This window comes from Natrix helvetica, assembly GCF_964273705.1.
Source record: "Natrix helvetica genome assembly, chromosome: 10".
NCBI classification, from domain to species: domain Eukaryota; kingdom Metazoa; phylum Chordata; class Lepidosauria; order Squamata; family Natricidae; genus Natrix; species Natrix helvetica.
The window spans coordinates 5667613-5687594 of record NC_138561.1 but is presented as its reverse complement, the minus strand read 5'-3'; the positions used below and the strand labels follow the sequence as shown (position 1 = coordinate 5687594).

The following is a 19982-nucleotide window of genomic DNA, read 5'->3' as shown; positions in this document are numbered from 1 at the left end:
GTGGATTGCATTTTTAGGATTCTAGAGCTAAACTGTGCATATTATGGATTGTATTGGTGAGAAAACCTTGTGTACTTTCGGAAGTTACTATGCTCATCTTTGTGATTGTAATTAATGCTTTTAAGAACATTTTGTTAAATAAAAGTTTTCTTTACAAAAACTAATCTTAAGAGTACCACTTTTGAAATAAGCTTTTAAATTGACAGTGTTAAAGTTTGGAGCTAGATTGCTTGTAAACATACTGTAATTGAACTTACATTACAATTGCCCTTTTTTCATTTTCAGTGTATTCACTTAATTTGTTGTGGGCTTTTTTTTTACTTTGTTTTAATCTGAATAGAAGAGAATAAACTACAAAGAAGCTTTGATTACTATTACTTTTCTTCCACAGTTTGACAAAGTCCTGTAATGAAATATTAAGCTTTATTATTCTTCATAAATATATTGGGACAATCATAGTGCCATATCTGTTAGTTCAGGTTTTGTTATTATTTATACAATATTGTTTACTTTGTGGAAGAAGAAAGCAGCTAAAAACATGCATTGCAATATAATTGCCCTTTTGATATTTATCTCTGGTATATGTGATTTCCAACGGACCTTAAGGTGTTATTTGTTTAAATTAATAGTGGCTATCAGCAGGTTTTATAAAAACAGTATAGTAATTATGGCACTCCTAAACTCATAGAACATTAAATATGTCCCCTGCTGGTTCCTTTGTGTTTCTTTCATAGTATATTTCTTTTACTATCACAATGGAATACTCAAAAGTTACCTTACCCAGTGTTATATGTAAGGTTTAGAAGGGTGTATAAAGGTAATATATATATATGCTGGTCTTGTTGTATTTGGGTCTTTTCCCGTGTAAGATTGAGATTGTCTTGGCAACGTTTCGGCGAGGTCGGAGCTGTCGTCTTTCTATAAATCTTGGTGGCGGTGTGTGGAGTGCTGTTTTTGTTGCTGTAAGTGGGTTGATTGGCTGTGTGGTTGCATCCTGATTGGTAGATGGAGTTGATGTTTGTAGCAAGATTTATAGAAAGACGACAGCTCCGACCACGCCTTACTCGCACAAGCACAAAGCCGAAAACCCAGCCTGAAGATAGCGAGTGGGACCTCGCCGAAATGTTGCCAAGACAGTCTCAATCTTACACGGGAAAAGACCCGAATACAACAATACCAGCATACCTACACTCGTGAAAATCTACGAATATACCAGAAGTTGTGACACAATACATACACACACACACACACACACACACACGTATGTTTGTATGTATGTATGTCACAACCCCTGGTATGCCCAAATATGGGAGGGAACACTCTGCTTCCCTTTTCTGTCCTTCGGCTCACTCCAGGAGACCATCCAGGCAGAAACCCATATTTTTAATGTTCCCTTTGTTACATTTGTGTTGTGTTTGTGCTGATAAATAAATAAAGGGAGACTAGTATAGATCTATTTCAAGCTATTTAGCTCTCATCAGCTAGCCATACACTTTTTGCCCAGGTTCAAATCACAGTAAGGGTATGGCTAGCTGATGAGAGCTAAATAGCTTGAAATAGATCTATACTAGTCTCCCTTTATTTATTTATCAGCACAAACACAAATATATATATATATATATATATATATATATATATATATATATATATATATATATGTGTGTGTGTGTGTGTGTGTGTGTGTGTGTGTGTGTGTGTGTGTTGTATTTGTGCTGATATACATACATACATACATACAGTTCTATGCTGCAGAGTTTCTAAACTTGACACATAGCTTAATGAATTGAATTGTTCATTTTAATAAAAGTGGCACATTAAAGCACTTTGTGCTTGAATAGTTAATCTTGTCCTATATGTAGAATTTATGTATATAGCTTTACAATGTCCACCTGTCTGCCTCAGAATACAATTCCTTCTTAATTAGAAAATTAGCTTGCAATTGTAGATGCACAATTGACATATTCCAAGTATTTTATCATAAAATAAGAATGCAGGAAACACTTCAAGTATCTCTCTGTAACGAAACCTTCGATCCAGCAGTTCCTCCTCCACTTTTGGTGAAAACAGTTGCAGCGATTGAACTATTGCCTGAGATATTTTAAGTGGTGAAACTTCTACATGACTAGATGGTGGGAATTGGAGTAGATTCACTAAAATGACTGTTGATAAGTACAACACACGAAAATACATGAACGTGAAATAAATAATTATTTTTCTTCTGACTCATCATGGCCTGAAGCTTTACTTTGTATAATGTGATCCAGCCATAGTTTGGCTAAGTGCTCAGGTATCAAAGATAACATCAAGAGTAACTGATCGGCTTCCTGTGGCAGGTTGTCTGTGCTAAAAAGGGAAATAGCTGATGAGGAAGGTGACTAGGACAGCAACTGCATTAAAACATCAATATTTCCTTTTACTTTTTACAGTTTATCCTGTACAATTACCATCTTGTACGTAACTGCTTGTTACATTTGAGGAAAATAACAACTTTTGAGAGTGAGAGCAATTCTATTGGATAAAAGCCTGTAAGAAAGCTATAAATGTTCATCCTAGGGTTCTACTATTTATTTCAGGGGTCTCCAAACTTAATAACTTTATCCAAAAGGTGCTTTTTCAGGAGGCAACTGGAGTTTCCGGTTTTTCTGAGGACGCTTTGCTTCTCATCCAAGAAGCTTCTTCGGTTCTGACTGGATTTCCATTCTTCCTTCCATTTCCCACCATCCAGTCAGAGCCGAAGAAGCTTCTTAGATGAGAAGGGAAACATCCTCAAAGAAAAACCAGAAAATCCAATTGCCATTTGAAAAAACCACTTTTGGGACAACCATGACTTGAGTGACTGAGAATCTCCATGGACACTTGACAACTTTATGATTTGTGGACTTCCAACTTCCAGAATTCCTCAGCCAGCATATAAGGCTTATATGGTTTTTAGTAATATGGGTTGTGCCTGCTGCAGGTAGTCCCTGACATACGACCACAATTGAACTCCAAATTTCTGTTGCTAAGCAAGACAGTTTTAAGTGAGCTTGATGCCATTTTGCAGCCTTTCTTGCCACAGTTGCTAAGTAAGTCACAGCAGTTGTTAAGTTAGTAACACAATTGGGAAATGAATCTGGCTTCCCCATGTACCTTGCTTGTCAAAAGGTTGCAAAGGGGGGGGGGGAATCACATGACTCCAGAATGCTACAACCGTCATAAATACAAGTCAGTTGCCAAGTGCCTGAATTTTGATCACCTGACCATGGGGATGTTGCAGTGGTTGTAAGTGTGAAAAACGTTCATAAGTCCCTTTTTCAGTGTCATTGTAACTTTGAACAGTCAGTAAACGAATGGGTGTAAGTCAAGAACTACCTGTATTCAGAAAGCAGGAGTGGCTCTAAGCTTAACCTCTCTGGAAAGTAGAAACTATTTGTGTGGCATGAGGCTTCTTTGGCTCACTCATGGGACAAATTCATGGGACCAGACTAGCACACTTGAAGTATCAGCAAAGGACACTAGATCACCTCTCTTTTTGGAAAATGTGGAGACTCTAGAAAGAGTGCAGAGAAGAGCAACAAAAATGATTAGGGGACTGGAGGCTAAAATATATGAAGAACGGCTGCAGGAACTGGGTATGTTTAGCTTAAGAGAAAGAAGGACTAGGGGAGACATGATAGCAGTGTTCCAACATCTCAGGGGTTGCCACAAAGAAGAGGGAGTCAAGCCATTCTCCAGGGCACCCGAGGGTAGAACAAGAAGCAATGGGTGGAAACTAATCAAGGAGAGAAGCTACTTAGAACTGAGGAGAAATTTCCTGGCAGTTAGAACAATTAATCAGTGGAATGGCTTGCCTTCCGGAAATTGTGAATGCCCCAACACTGGAAGTCTTTAAGAAGATGTTGGATAGCCATTTGTGTGGAACAGTATAGGGTTTCCTGCCTAGGCAGGGGGTTGGACTAGAAGACCTCCAAGGTCCCTTCCAACTCTGCTATTGTATTGTATTAAAATGGAGAGTGGGAGCACGGTTAGACTGGGCAGCTGGTCAAATTCTGGGACGAGTCTTATAACTGCAATAGGATCAGTCCCGATCCTCCTTAATAACTCAGCAACTTCTCACTACTGTCGATCATGAGATTCAGGACTATTTCTAAGAGTTGGGACTTTAGGCGCTGGGCCAAGTTTTCCCTTTCAGGATTGAGGTGTGGAGAGAGTGAGCCGAAAACTCCTGTTTTGCAGGGTTCCTCCGGGCTTGATCTTCTTCTCAAAGAATGGTCAGCGGTGGGTTTCACATTTTGTTCCCACTGGTTCGCCGCCTGCCCACTCGCTTTGCCCCTTCCACGCATGCAACCGGCCTCCTGTGCATGTGCTTTGCTCGCATGTGCGCCTTCCGTGCATGCGCCCAGCCTCAAAAAGATGCTTAAATAGGATGGCATGGGGGTGGGTGGGCGGAGGCAGGCCCACCCACAATTTCCACTACCAGTTTGGGCAAACTGGACCGAACCGGCTGAATCCCATCTCTGGTCATCCCCTAAAACTCTTTTAGTGTTTTAAAAGGTTTGTGTTTTATCTAGCTTCTGTTCTGTTCAGTCCGTATGGGGTCTGGGAAAGCCAGATAAATAAACAGAGAGTTTGGCAAGTTTACGTCTACATATGTTTGTATCCAAACTCCGTGATCAGCGATTTTGTGATTAGGCTTCCGTCTGCTTTGGATTGGAATACGTGCTTCAGACTGTAGGAGCCCAGATGTAGCATCTATATATGTGACTCATTAAAGCAGCTGCACCGTTTCCATGAGGGGGTGGCTGCTGCGGGAAAATCTCCCAGCAGCCAACTGTGCAAATCTGGAAACAGATGTGGCTGCTGCAATGAATCAGAGACAGGTGCTGCTTTTATTCTCGACGCATTCTGAAGCACTTTCCCCCCCATTGAACTGGGATATTGCACAGCTCTGTTGAGATTTAATACTATTGTTGGAAGCCTCTTGTGCGCTTAGAGGGAAATTGAGTAACATAATCCAAAATGAGTAGGCAATTGTAGTCTAATAGCTGTACTTGGTCTTTCCTAATTTCATCCCAGCGGGAAGAGGTATTAATTCAGCAAGAGCAGTCTGTTTCTTCTGTTTGGAATGCAGAAAGAAAAAGAGATGTGAGGAAAATGTCAGTGGCTTCATCACCTGTTGCCATTCCTGGTCCCCCATTCTTCTAGCTAGGAAAAAGGTCTTTGAGCTTGCATTGCAACAACTTCGTCTTAATTGTTTTTTAAGCCTTGCTGACTTCGTAAACAATCCTCCTCCAAATGGCAAGACAGGATCCCATCTGCTGCCTCTTCAGACCGTAGAATAAAAGTTGGTCTTTTGCTTCTTGTAAATTGCTGTCACTTGAGTGACATTGTTCCAAAGCTGAGCAGTATATTGGTTATTCCTGTGAGGTTTGCTGTCCAGATGTATGGCAGAATGCCAGCTGGCAATCACGGTGGTCTTACCATGAATAAGTGCTTAAGGGAAAACGCTGCAATTCATTTGTAGACTTTTATTCATTCATTTCCACTGCCACCATCCTCCTCCTCATCTCATTGGGTTATAGAGTCCCATTAATTTACAGATAAAGGAAGTAATTTTAATAGGGTTTAATTATATTTCTGTGTTAAACCATTCATAGAGACTGATGTTTCTTTGCTGGTTTCCATATTGTAATAATTTGCTGTGAAGATTAGCATAATGCTACACCCTCAACTTCCAGCCTCCTTCCATCAGTTTTACACAAACATTTTAAAAAGTACAATATTTGGGAGAATATTTTGCAGAGAAACAAGAGTCACAACTTTCCTTGGGTTCATTTAGTGGCCGTTCATAGTTACAGTGGCACTGAATAAAGTGACTTATGACTATTTTTCAGAGTTCAATCTTTGCATCAATTCAGACGCTTGGCAACTGGTTCCTATTGATGATGGTTGCAATATCCCAGGGTCACTTTTGCGACCTTCTGATGAGCAAAGGCAGATTCATTTAGCAACTATGTTACTTACTTAACAACTGCAGTGATTCACTTAACCACTGTGGCAAGAAATGTAAAATGGGCCAAACATCTTACTTAACCGCAGAAATTGTGGGCTGAATTGTGGTTGTAAGTCGAGGTCTACCTGTATTCCAAACTGGGATATAAGAGACCTGAATTCGTGCAGTTTGTTGAGCAGTTCCCTTTCCTCTTTACATAGCTTAACACGGGGACCTTAAAAAGCGCTTAGCTAGATTCATGGAGAAAGACACTAGGAGGTGCTGCAAATTATTGTGGTTCACAAGGTATATCCCGGGAGAAACATTCCTCTGAAAGCCAAGTATTAAGGAGATTGTTAGGCGTATATTGTCCCTAATTTATTGTTCTGGGTTTCCACCTTACAAGCAACCAAGTTATGGACAAGGTAAGTATTACTCAACTAGCAATATAATAAAATACAATAGCAGAGTTGGGACCTTGGAGGTCTTCTAGTCCAACCCCCTGCCTAGGCAGGAAACCCTATACCGTTTCAGACAAGGGCTATCCAACACCTTCTTAAAGACTTCCAGTGTTGGGGATTTCACAACTTCTGGAGGCAACTTCTGTTCCACTGATTGATTGTTCTAACTGTCAGGAAGTTTCTCCTCAGTTCTAAGTTGCTTCTCTCCTTGATTAGTTAATAATAATAATAATAATAATAATAATAATAATAATAATAATAATAATAATAATAATAATAATAATAATAATAATAATAATAATAATAATTTAAGGGACTCGGGGCGGCGTACAATAAAAACATACATAAATACATATAAACATACACATACACACATACACATACATATACATACACGGAGGAGGTAACAATTACATATATCACAATAATAATAATAAAATTAACCATTAAAAATACCCCAAATAAAATTACAAATTTAAAAGGACTGTCAGGAGGAGAGGATAAACTACGGTTGAGCCAGGCCAGATAATTGAAAAAGGTGGGTCTTGAGCTTTACACGGAAGGAGCGGAGATCGGAAGTAATCCTGATGTCAAGGGGGAGGTCATTCCACAGGGCTGGGCCCATCACAGAGAAGGCCCTGCTCCTGGGTGTCGCCCCCCGACACTGTTTAGCAGACGGCACCCGGAGAAGTCCCTCCCTGTGTGAGCGGATTGGTCGTAGGGATGTATGGGGCAGCATAGGGTTTCCACCCAATGCTTCTTGTTCTACCCTCGGGTGCCCTGGAGAATAGTTTGACTCCCTCTTCTTTGGAGCAGCCCCTGAGATATTGGAAGACTGCTATCATGTCTCCCCTAGTCCTTCTTTTCATTAAACTAGACATACCCAGTTCCTGCAACCATTCTTCATATTTTTTTAGTTTCCAGTCCCCTAATCCTCTTTGTTGCTCTTCTCTGCACTCTTTCTAGAGTCTCCACATCTTTTTTACATTGTGGCGACCAAAACTGAATGCAGTATTCCAAGTGTGGCCTTACCAAGGCATATAGTTCTTACGTTTTCATGCTGAGTTAAGGGAGAAGAGTAGTGTAGTAGTTGTATAGCCTTTATTGTCATTGTACATCATGTATACAATGAAATTGGTTTTAGCCTCACTGGTGCAATCCATGACAAAAAATACAACCAACATAAATAGTATAAAGAATAATCCATATGCAAGTAATTAGGGGAGGGGAGAAAGAAAAGTAAAAGAAAGAAAAAGAGCATAATGAAAGCTCCGTGTCTTTCATAGTTTCATGGATGGAAACTGGAGTGGCAGTCCTATTGTACTGAACTGGTCAGGCAGTCGCTGTGGGAGACAGGAAGTCAAGTTAGACAATTTTGTTTCCTATGATGGATATATATACACACACCCTAATTTTTTGAACATTTGGCTCCTCTTAATTCAGATAGTTCTTGACTTGTGACCAACAAGTGACCCCAGAATGTATGTTGTTAGGTAAGAAATGTATTAAGTGAGTGACTTTTGTCCCATTTTACGACTCTCCTTGCCACATTTGTTTAAGTGAATCACTGCAGTTGTTCAATCAGTAACATGATTGGTAATTGAATCTGATTTTGCTTGTCAGAAGGTTGCGAAAGATGATCATAGGACACTGCGACCATTATAAATATGAACCAGTAGTCAAGCACTGAATGTAAATCTTGCGACCGTGGGGATGGTGCAAAAGTCGTAACTGTGAAAAACGGTCATGTCACTTTTTTCAGGGCCATTCTAAATTCGAATGGTCACTAAACGAACCATTGTAAGTCGGGGACTATTTGTATGTTAGACTGCTTGAAGTCTTCTAAAAAGTGCATTTCAGAGCTACTTTTTACTGCTTGTAGGTCAACGGACAGGACCTCAGTCATTAGCACCCTATTCTTTTTAGGTATTTTATCATCTCAACTGCAGCTTTTATATTTTAAAATCTAGACAGCTTTAGAAAGGAGTGTTTGTAATTAGAGACCTGGGAAGGGTTTAGAAGGTTGTGTCTCTCCGTTCTAAAACAGTGGTGGCAAGTTGCCCTTGTGAATAATTGATGTGGAGTTTTGCTTGAAATGTTTGTGATGTAAATAGTAGCGAACACTGCTTGGCCTGTCGCAAATCAAACTGATCCAATGTGCTCTTGCTTGGCCAAGATTTCAGGATGAGACTTTTAGGTAGACGTCGAATATATTATCGTTAACACTGCTGATGCTGCTGTAATTATAATGATGAGCATTATTTAGTTTTCCTAATGTTGCTGTTTGTTATCACACAGAGTGCTTGTCAGCGCTTTGAAAGATTTCTTCTAAGTCTGTTTGTCAGACTGCAGCAAAGTTTTCAGCAAAGCTGATAAAAACAAGCCATTCTTTGTTGCCGATGCAACACTATTTTGCTCCATGAATGGTGCTGAGTAAAAATACAACATTTAGAATGCCATTTCATTTGTCTAGTTAGTGAGATGATTCAGAGTCAGTTGAGTTCAACCTTCAGGGTTCATTGCCATAGCTAATAAGCAGACAGGCTGTGAACTGTCTTCTGTGAATAGGACAAGTTGTATATAATGATATTTGAGCAGTGACTCACCTGAGTATTCTGGGAGAATGAATGTATGTTAGTCCTAGTTGCTCGGAATATGACTGAAAGCGAATTCCAGTGCAGGGGTTAGTTCTTACTATTTCATGGTTTCCATGGGGTGACACTGACTGTGCTGACTCACTAAATGGTGATTGGTGAATTACATGCATTCAGTTGTGTTAGAAATGATTCAGTTGGCTTTTTAGAAAGAAGAAGAAGAAAAGATTTGTGACAATTTTAGAATATATAGATATGTATATATGTATATATATATGCATATGTATATGTGTGTGTGTGTGTGTGTGTGTGTGTGTGTATATATGTATGCATGCATGCATGTATGTATGTATGTATGTATGTATGTATTTGTGTTACAACCCCTGGTATGCCCAAATATGGGAGGGAGCTCATATATATATATATACACATGCACGCACACACGCACACACACACAACACACACGCACACTCCCAACTGGCTTTCTATAGAAGCTTACATTATTAATAGTAGCTTAGTAATACTGGGCCGAGTACTAAATTGGATATCAGAATGTAAATGTTCTTTTCATGTGCATTTGTGTATGAACATCATAACATAAAATGCAGTTGATAGAGTGTCACGGGATATGTGTTTAATGGAATTGAGAGTCCATTGGTGGTGGGCAGCTCAAAGAGAGACAGATGCAGTCTGAGAAACATTGGGATGCTCTTGAGACACTAAAATATGCTTGTTTCACCATAAATCAGGAGTATCAATAAAGATATATTTCACGAGCTCAGATTTGTTAAAATCACTGTTGGAGTTACAGCTTCTGAAATTCATAACATTTTCATAAAGTTTTATATCTTGCTATAACTTACCTTGAAAGGGACGCGGTGACTCAGTGGCTAAGACGCTGAGCTTGTCGATCAGAAAGGTTAGCAGTTTGGCGGTCCGAATCCCAGGTGCCGCATAACAGAGTGAGCTCCCATTACTTGTCCCAGCTTCTGCCAACCTAGCAATTCGAAAGCATGTAAAAATGCGAGTAGGAAAATAGGAACCACCTTGGATGGGAAGGTAACAGTGTTCCATGCGCCTTTGGCGTTTAGTCATGTTGGTCACATGACCACAGAGACGTCTTCAGACAGCACTGGCTCTTCAGCTTTGAAACGGAGATGAGCACCGCCCCCTAGATTTGGGAACGACTAGTACATATGTGCGAGGGGAATCTTTACTTTTACGTATATCTTACCTTAGCACCAAAATAAGCTCCAGCAGATAGTTAGTGAATTTGATGTGTAATCCAAGGTACTACAATTTCAAATAGCTGAGACTTGGCTTATAGTAGATTTTACTTCTGTTCAAAGCAGCTGCTTGTTAAATGTATAAGCTTCTAACCATCTCTGTGGACTGCTTACTATCAGGTATTGAGTAACTATGTTTCTTTCAAGATGCCTTGGTAAGGCCACGCTTGGAATATTGCATCCAGTTTTGGTCGCCACAATGTAAAAAAGATGTGGAGACTCTCGAAAGAGTGCAGAGAAGAACAACAAAGAGGATTAGGAGACTGGAGGATAAAACATATGAAGAACGGTTGCAGGAACTGGGTATGTCTAGTTTAATGAAAAGAAGGACCAGGGAAGACATGATAGCAATCTTCCAATATCTCAGGGGTTGCCACGAAGAAGAGGGAGTCAAACTATTCTCCAAGGCACCTGAGGGCAGAACAAGAAGCAATGGGTGGAAACTAATCAAGGAGAGAAGCAACTTAGAACTGAGGAGAAATTTCCTGGCAGTTAGAACAATTAATCAGTGGAACAGAAGTTGCCTCCAGAAGTTGTGAATGCCCCAACACTGGAAGTCTTTAAGAAGATGTTGGATAGCCATTTGTCTGAAATGGTATAGGGTTTCCTGCCTAGGCAGGGGGTTGGACTAGAAGATCTCCAAGTGCTATTGTATAAGTTGTATTGTACGCTTTTGTAAAGAGTCCCATTTCTATACCACTGAATAGTTGCCTATGTATTAAACCTTGTATGTCTAAAATGAGAGTCTGTACTATTATATGTAGGTTTGCATTAATGGTGGAAAACAAATTGATAAGAGGGTTTTTTAACGTCATCTCAAAGCTAAAATAGCTTGCTCTCTTAACAATTTGAATACTAGAAAATGATCAGCTATTGCATATTTGAATGCCAGGCTTCCAGGAAAAAAAAATTGATGTAGCTCATTCTAGCTCCCTATTACCTGGGAAGAAAGACAGAGAAGATTCTACAAGCCCTTGTCTCAGATTTCTACCCCAGCTCTTCAGTTCACATGCAATTGTTATTATAAAGATTCATAGAGTTAATCTAAAGTAAGGCAAGTGGCACCATCCTTGTAAATCTTGACTAAAAGTGCAACAGTAGTCTGCAGCCGAAAATTGAATTTCAGATTTTATGTACGTACTAAGCTCATTTTAAGCAGTTTTGTGTTTGAAGTTTCTTTGTATTTTACTAGAAAAATGTATCCTTTAAAAAATGTATATAATAAATATTGTTTTCAAAACAAGTACAACTTGAAATATAAACATTATTTCTGTATGCAAGGTAGAGTTAATAATGTTCCCAAGATTAATTTTCATGAGATAAAACTCCGGCTGCTACTTTACTTTGTTGTGAAATAGCAGGCATTGTTTATATATAGCTTTAATCAGAATTCTTCAGAATTCTGAGCTATCAGACATGAGCAATTTGTCCTTGGACATCCTTCCATCTGGTGTAGGTTTGTTTAGTATCTCCTCCACTAGGATCTCAGGATTCAAGCAATGTAGGAGAGAAGAAAACAAATGCCATTATTTGAGCGTAAAGTAGCAACTCTGTAAATGGAGGCATCTTATTTGTTTCATGGTGCCACTTGCAGGTGGCATGAGTGAAAAGCAGCAAGAAGCATGTTCCTTGATCAAGACTCCTGGCTAAAGTGTTCAAATCATTCAAAAGACTCTGGACTCCATTTAGACAATTTTACTTGGTTACTAGTTTGTTTTAAAAGTCGGAACTGACTGTCAAGAGGATGTGACAGCTATAAAACTCAAATAGAGCTAGAAATGAAGAGGAAGCCAGTTTTATCTTTAAAAAGGAAATGTGGTCAAACGGCTTTAGCAATAGTAGCAGTTTCTTCCAAGCTGTAGACTTAAGGCTTCTTTCTCTAACAGGGAGGAATATTCATTTACGTGGTTTAAAGTAAAATGCCAGAACATAGAGCTTACAGGGCTTGCCTGTACATTGGAAAATGTTTCAGTTGGAAGGGATTTTTTTTTAAAAAAATGACAAACTGCAAGATTCAGAGGCCCTATTCTAAAATAAATTTAGGATTACAGCAGGGAAGGAGCCAAATATTACCAGCATTATGGAACAGCTTCCATTTGGGTATTAAATATGCCTCTGCTGTGGTGATTTCTGGAAAATGTTGGAAACGTAATTATCCTAGAGGCATTTAGGAGTTGAATATCGTCTGCTGTTGCTACCGTGTAAACTGAAAAGATGCAGGATGTAGTGTAACCGTCATCTGATTGTGTAATAGAGATTATTTGTATCTGATGATAGTAAGTGTTACTGTGCTTGTTACATTATTCTATAGGTGTTCCCTGATTTGCTGCTGATGGTTTGATTGTTTGAAGTTTTATATTTGTGTGGGATTGTTGTGTTGTTTAGAGTGCTGCACGTGCTGGAACGTTGCTTTAACGCTTCCTGAGCTCAGTGAAATTGGTCACATATGAATTTGGTAAATAAATAATGTACAATGCCCAACTGCTGGAGTACCAAGCATACTTGTGGGCCTTTTTTTAAAACTGTAATTCAGCTTGCCAGCCTGGAATATGTTGACAAGTGAGATAAACACTCATTTAGTAGTTTAAATCCCACAGAAATAGGTAAAAAGTACGACAGGCAATGGTTATTAGTACCGAGTGTCCTGGCTTATAGACATGGGTGGAAGGTGCATGAAATAGGGGGAAAGTCGTTTGTTTTGAGCAAAAGCAACTTCAAGTAAGTCTTTTGCAGCATTGATTTTCATCATGCAGTCACAAAAGTTACAGGTAAGCCCTCATTTTAATCATGAACAAAATTGAGCCCAGAATTGCAGTCACTAAAGCAGCTCACCATGTGGCCTGACAACATAATAACCATTTTTACAATAGTCATAAAGTGATTACTGGAGTTGTTAACTGGAACACATGGATTGTTAAGCAAATCCATTCTCCCGAATGCGAAACTTGTTTGCCAGAAACCAGCAAAAAGTGCCAGAAACTGGGCAAAACCATTTGCAAATTACAGTCACATGATGGCAGGACCCTGCAATCCAACATAAGTGCAAGCCACTTGCCAAGCAGCAGAAATGCGATCATATGACTGCAAGGGGGTAGAATAATTGTAACTTTCAATGTAGTCAAAATTGATTTTTTTTGAGGGGGGGGTCTGTTGGAACTTCCAGTGATCATTAAGCAACCTGTTATTAAGCGAGAACCATCTGTAAATGTACATCTCCAAAATTAGAAAAAAATTAGCAAGATAAATGCTTTTAAAAGTCCTACAGCAGAAGATTCAAGCAATAATAAAGCGATAAAATGAGGTAATTACAGCTTTATTGTACAAATGTCTATTGAACTGAGTACGGGGTGGTGGTGGGGGATGTGGCAGATTCATTTTAAGACAACCTATAAAAACATAATGGCAGGAATAGACTTCTCTGGTAGTGTGTGTATGAAATAGGAAAGAAATGTTTGAGCTTAGAGCCGCCCTTTTAACAGATCCAATGTTTTGCTCCAGTGTCAAAACAGAACACTCAAAATATAAGTGAGGGTGACAGTATATTTGTTTGAATCATAATTTCTTGCTGGTGGGGTTTCTTTTCTGTGACCGGAATGCTTAGAACAAAACTACTTGAATCGACCACGTTCTGGGGCTGGAGCAGAATGATCAACACACTGATTTCTCACAAGTTTTGCACACTCCTGTTCTCCCCATATTCTTTCTTTCTAAATGGACATTGTGATTGCACAATTTACTTTTGGCAGTCTTCATTTAAAAAAAAAAAACCTACCAATTCATGAGACATCCCTGCACTGCTTACTCACGAATAACTTTCCTATCGTAAACAATTTACCGTAAACGAGCAGGGTAAATTTATTTACCTGCCAAGTTAGCAATGGTCTTTCTCCCCCCACCCCACCCCCAGTCTCAAATGGTCTCTTAAAACTTTTAACGGATTCTCCTTCACCTCCAATTCTCCTCAAACAGTTTCTGACAATAAGAAGTGGATGAAAGCTGTATCTGGTGCTTTATGGGCTAATGCAGTCTTAAGATTTTTCATCTTGAAAGATTTTGAAAGGAAAAACAAAAGAGGGAAAGCCTTATTTTATTCCCTATCAGGGACAAAACTCCAGAGCGCCAAGTGTTTTGTTCTCAGCTCAGGGCAGACACTCAAAGCAGTCATTTCATAGTCAAAACATTGATGATTTTGACACTCCTGCTTTAAAAAGACACGGTTGTCTTGGAAGCAGTATCACCTTGTTGCTCCACCCCATCCCCTTTAAAACGTCTTACTGATATTGAGCATAAAAGTAGTTCTTATAGCATCATCTTCAATTCCCTTTAATAACTGCCATCTGGAGAGAGGCATTTTTGGAAAACTCTGCATGTAGTCCTAGACCAGGTTGTGTCAAACTTGATTTCATTGTGGGCTGCTTCAAGGTTGTGTTTGACCTCAGGGGGCCGATATGGGCATGGCCAGGGTGGATGTAGCCAGCTCGCTGTCAGTCATCAATCCGTTTTCTGCCACAACGCCCTCCTGCAGCCCTCTGCCAGCCCCATCCAGGCTCCATTTTCGCTGGCAGAGGCACTACAGGCCGGTCCTTTGCTGTTTTCAGGGTGGGCCTGCAGGCCAGATCTAAGCATTTCACAGGCCAAATCTGGCCCGTGAGCCTTGAGTTTAACAACCCTGTCCTAGACTTACAACAGTTCATTTAGTGAACATTCAAGGTTACGACAACACTGAAAAAAGTGACTTGTGACTTTTTTTTTTCACACAACCGTTGTAGCATCCCTATGGTCACATGATCAAAATTTGGACCCTTGGCAGCTGACTCATATTTATGACCGTTGCAGTGTTCCGGGATCTTTTGCAACCTACTGACAAGCGAAATCAATGGAGAAGCCAGATTCATTTAACAACCATGTTACTAACTTAACAGCTGCAGTGATTCACTTAACAACTGTGGCCAAAATGGGGCAAACTTCACTTAGCATGTGTTTCACTTAGCAACATAAATTTTGGGTGCAGTTGTGGTCGTACGTTGAGGACTCTACTGAAATCTCATCATTGAAGACAGAAGCTCCTACTGGTAGATTCAGCTTGAAAGGAAAAAAAAACCCAGCATAGTTCCTTCTGCAAACTGTTGTTCACGGCTGTTGGGAAACAATTTAATAGGAAACAGGGATTTTATTTCCACCCACAATAAATAAGCTGTAATCACTGCAATACCCTACCGCTCTCATTTCCAACTGGTGCAATAATTCTTGCGCTGTTTCAAAGTCATTAATGGGTTAAAGGAGGATTTCAGAAACAAGCTATACTTAGCTCTGTGGATGTCACGTCATAACCTGATTTTGATGTGCGCCTTTGATAAAGCACCAGAAGTTTCGAGGCTTGCATCCTGGTGTCTTAAGATAACCTGTTTGCAACCTCCAGATTTTCATCATGTTTTTCCGTGATAACATTCTAGTTATCGGTAGTAACCTTGCTATCACAAGGATGGATCTGATGTGACACACTTAGGCTCTAGACAAGATACTCTTGAATGTTTTTTGCTGTGGGTGGTCTAAAAAAAATTCTGAAGGAAGGGAAGGAAGAAGGAAGGGAAAGAGAAAGAAAGAAAGAAAAGAAAGAGGAGGGAGGGAGGTGCAGAAAGAGAAAGAAAGAAAGAAAGAAAGAAAGAAAGAAAGAAAGAAGAAAAGGGAAGGAAAGGAAAGAAAGAAAGAAGAAATGTGAGCCACCTATACTAGTTTTGCAACAAAACAAAGTGTTTTATTTGGGGTTATGTAAAACTGAGCAGATGTCTAGCTTCCATAGCTCTTTGCTCTGCTTCTCCCTAAATGCTGGCACCCCCTCTCCCCCCCCCCCATGGGAGTCGGGGAGAGATAATACTGGTTACTTTCATTTTTGGATCAGCCAAATGAAATAAAACTTGTAGAAAGGAATCTTGCAACTCTTAAGTCCTGAGGACGTGTGTCTACATCCAATGAAGTATAAAAAAGAACGCTCTTTTAAAATTCCCTAAACTGAAGACCAGAAAATCTTTCATGATTCTGACCTTGCTTGGTAAATAGGACCAGAATTTATGCCTCTAAGCCCGTGATGACAAACCTATGGCACAGGCGCCACAGGTGACATGCAGAGCACTCTCTGCAGGCACGTGAGCCATCGCCCCCGCTCAGCTCTACCGCACATGCGTGCCGCCTCCTGCTGGCCAGCTGATTTTGATGTCTCTGCCTCACATATGTGGGGGGAAAGGCGCATGCAGGAGATTCACACATATGGCTAAGTGTGGAGCGGTTATGCGTGCATGCGCAGGGGGTCGCGCATGCATTGCATTATGGGTGCGGGCACAGGCCCCCTCCATGGCCCATTTTTGCTCCCAAGAGGCTGCAGGGAGGCCTACTAGGCCCAAAACAGGGGGGGCGGGGTAGCACAGAGGGGTCACACGCGCATGCACAGGGGTAGTGGGCGAGTCGCACATATTGCTTTGTGGATGCAGGTGCGTTGTCGTGCACGCACACACACACAATTTTGCCACGCGATAAGAAAACGGTTAGCCATTATTGCTCTAAGCAATAGGATTTTATAGTGCAACATCAGAGACCATGTTTCTTAGTGGCAGCAGTTCTAGGAATCCCCAATTACTGTCTTTAAGCAAGGAACTCACATGATTGTGATTTCCTTCTGGCTTCCCCATTGACTTTGCTTGTGGGAAGCTGGCAAGAATCATCACAAATCCCATGACTGTAGACCCAGGGACAACCAGAACTTAGAGGGCCAGTTGTAACTTCCAGTCATACAGCATGATTGAAGTGGTTGGTGATCATTAAACAAGGACCGCCTGTATTCAGTGACTCAGAATTTTCTTCTCAAAGGAACCCTGGAATAACTTAATTCAGTTCCAGCATGATCTCCCTCCTCTAGTTGCTGAAGAGCTCTAACACATTTTTTACAAAGATGTTTCCAGGAACAATGTTTATTGTGCCAGCACTTTTAAAAGGATACATTTTTTCAACACAATTGTTATAATCTAAACACTTTATAACAACTTAGAGTAAAAGCTGTTATAAACTCTGATCAGGCCATGCTAATTTAATGGTTTTTGTTTTGGGACAAAAGAAAAATACAGATCACAAAAGGAAATTCTCTTTGTATTTGAATATCTCGGGTTTTTTTTTCTGTTACCATATTGTAGATATTTGAAAGTAAATTTGTACCGGTAGCTTGAAACTTTATTTTAAAAGTTGGTTGGTTGGGGTGGAGTGTGTGTGTGTGTTTGTTTGTTTGTTTGTTTTTTGCCTGTGTCTTGCTATCCTGATAGAATCCTAATTAATATAGTAGCTGAAGTTTTGTTTGTGTTATCAGTCTGATTGCTGTGGTGGTCTACACAAAATGAGAGGCAGCTCAAAACAGTTCAAAAACCTCCTTGTTCCGACTTTAAAACAAAACTCGGAATACTGGTGATTTGTTTCTTCTTGTCTGGAGGTAATTCCCAATGATCTGAGAACTTAGAAAAATACTGCCTTCATGTCGGGACTGTGCTTTTTTCTAAAAATCACACTGCTTTGCAGATCCTTAATTTATTATATGGTGTGTGATGCTAGCTTCACATTTGTGGATTGTGTCGAGCAGGGCTCTCCAAATTTGGCCACTTGAAGACTAATTCCCAATATTCCCAGCATGGTTGGCTGAGGAAGTCTGAGAATTGAAATCCACAGGTCTTAAAATTGTCAAGACCGAGACCCCCAGTGTAGGAAAAGTGTCTGTGTGCATTTATATTATAGTTTGTTCATTTTTGTAGGCTTCACCATAATGACTTTTTGTATATTAAAAATGGGAATCGTGCCTTTTATTTTAAAAAACACAACGATGATGTAAGGCCATTGTAGGTGACGTTAAAATTAAAGATACAGAAAGAGATAATAGTGTGATTCATGTTCGTAGACATCATCCTCACTATGAGCCTTTGTTTTCTCACTTTCCAGGTCTATTTAAAAGCACCCATGATCCTTAATGGGGTTTGTGTTATTTGGAAAGGCTGGATAGATCTCCAAAGACTGGACGGCATGGGCTGCCTAGAATTTGATGAGGAGCGAGCACAGGTAAAGAAGATAGCCACAGGCTCTCATGTACTATTCCGTCATTTCAAAACTTCATGCATTTTTATAATACACTAGTTGATAACCCGGTGTTGCCTAGGTATTTATTTATAGGAGGAAAATGTCCACACCAAATGTAATTTCTAATATTGGATTTTCCCCCTTACCAGATGGAGCCCCCTTCTGGAGTACTGTGAAGCCATTACCATGGCAACTCCACTGCTCTGTACAGTAGAAGCCATTTTACGGCAGTACAGTAGAAGCCATTTTAAGACACAACAGGCTGTATCTTAACAAAATACACGCCCCGAGGGTTGTCTTTTCCCCACAGTATTTTTTTCCACAGAGTAAGCCATCTGTGTACCAAGTTTGGTTGAAATTGCTCAAGGCATTCCAGAGTACACGCACAGACAGTCATTCTTATATCTATATAGATGTATACATTGAGGTTGAAGGAATCCTATAATAAGGGGATTTCCCAACTTGGCCTCTTGTGGACTTCAGCTCCAGAATTCCTCAGCCAGCCATACTGGCTGGGGAATTGTGGGAGTTGAAGTCCACAGGTCTTTAAAAATGGCTGTTGGGAGACCCCTGATATAATGCATTGAAAACATCAGCAGAGTCAAAGTAAAGAAATAGGTTCAGCACCTTTGGGTTTGCCTGATTCTTTTTTTCCTTTGACTTTAGGTGGTGGTTGTTCTTTTTCCTTCTTCCTTTCGTATTCGTTGCACATAATTTAAATGTCCAATAGTTTTCTGGCTCATATAACATATAATTACAAGAGAATGCAAGTAGAAGTTTACTTATATCTCTTGGGATGATATTGAGTTTATTTGGGTTTGGGCTGGTAAATATCGCTCGATTAGGACAGTGTATGCTTCACTGGATGCTAAACATTTTTATTTTATTCTGTTTATTTTACTAAAAAAATCCCTTATTTGTAAAACTGAATACTGGGATTTGCATGGCTACAGAGAGTTTTGTGGCTTCTGTACTGGCGTTGGTCCTTTCTCCATCCCATTTTACATCATGAAATGGCAGCTGTGGAGACAATGGCCAGGAACAAGATTCCCAAATGGCAGTTGGTGTTATGTTCCATCTTGGCACATTGAAAAGGGATTGTTTTGTACCCAGATAAAAATTGACCTAAAGGGGCCGATCTGCTCCATGAAAGCGAAATCCAAGTATCCAATGGGTGTTGCTTTTCAGTGCACTGGCTGAGGCCTTCACTGATGTTTATTGATTAATAGAAGTTGGGATTAAATTAGGCAAAGGCCCACGGATGCTCTTTTACATCATTACTCAAAATAGCTTAAGGGCTCAGAAAATGCCTTAGGCTTAAAAGCCAATTTAATGTTTTCTCTCTTTTTTGGTACAGTCATTTGATTTTTAGGTTTAAATTTTAATGTACTCAGACTCAGAGCATATTAAAATATAGTTGGATTCTCTGGAGCCAAAGCAATGATCAACTGTAAACAGTTGGAAAATCTGATTGCTAATGGAATATGAGCAAATGCTATGTGTTTAGATTAACAATTATACATGTGGCTTTTGATTATTAGCAGGGTAAAACATACTAAAAAGA

At 39.9% G+C, this 19982-nt stretch overlaps 2 protein-coding genes across 5 annotated transcripts in view; one reads left to right on the top strand and one right to left on the bottom strand.

Annotated features, from left to right (window-relative positions):
- Nucleotides 1–19982, bottom strand: part of B3GNT9 (UDP-GlcNAc:betaGal beta-1,3-N-acetylglucosaminyltransferase 9) — a 354533-nt gene that overhangs the window by 225244 nt on the left and 109307 nt on the right. The window lies entirely within an intron of this gene.
- The window catches only part of CBFB (core-binding factor subunit beta), a 43494-nt gene that overhangs the window by 11223 nt on the left and 12289 nt on the right, over nucleotides 1–19982 (top strand). For all 4 annotated transcript variants that reach the window (XM_081963399.1, XM_081963401.1, XM_081963398.1 and 1 more), the window contains exon 4: nucleotides 18284–18400. In XM_081963399.1, coding sequence (XP_081819525.1) covers nucleotides 18284–18400 — 117 coding nt within the window. The remainder of the gene's footprint in view (nucleotides 1–18283; nucleotides 18401–19982) is intronic.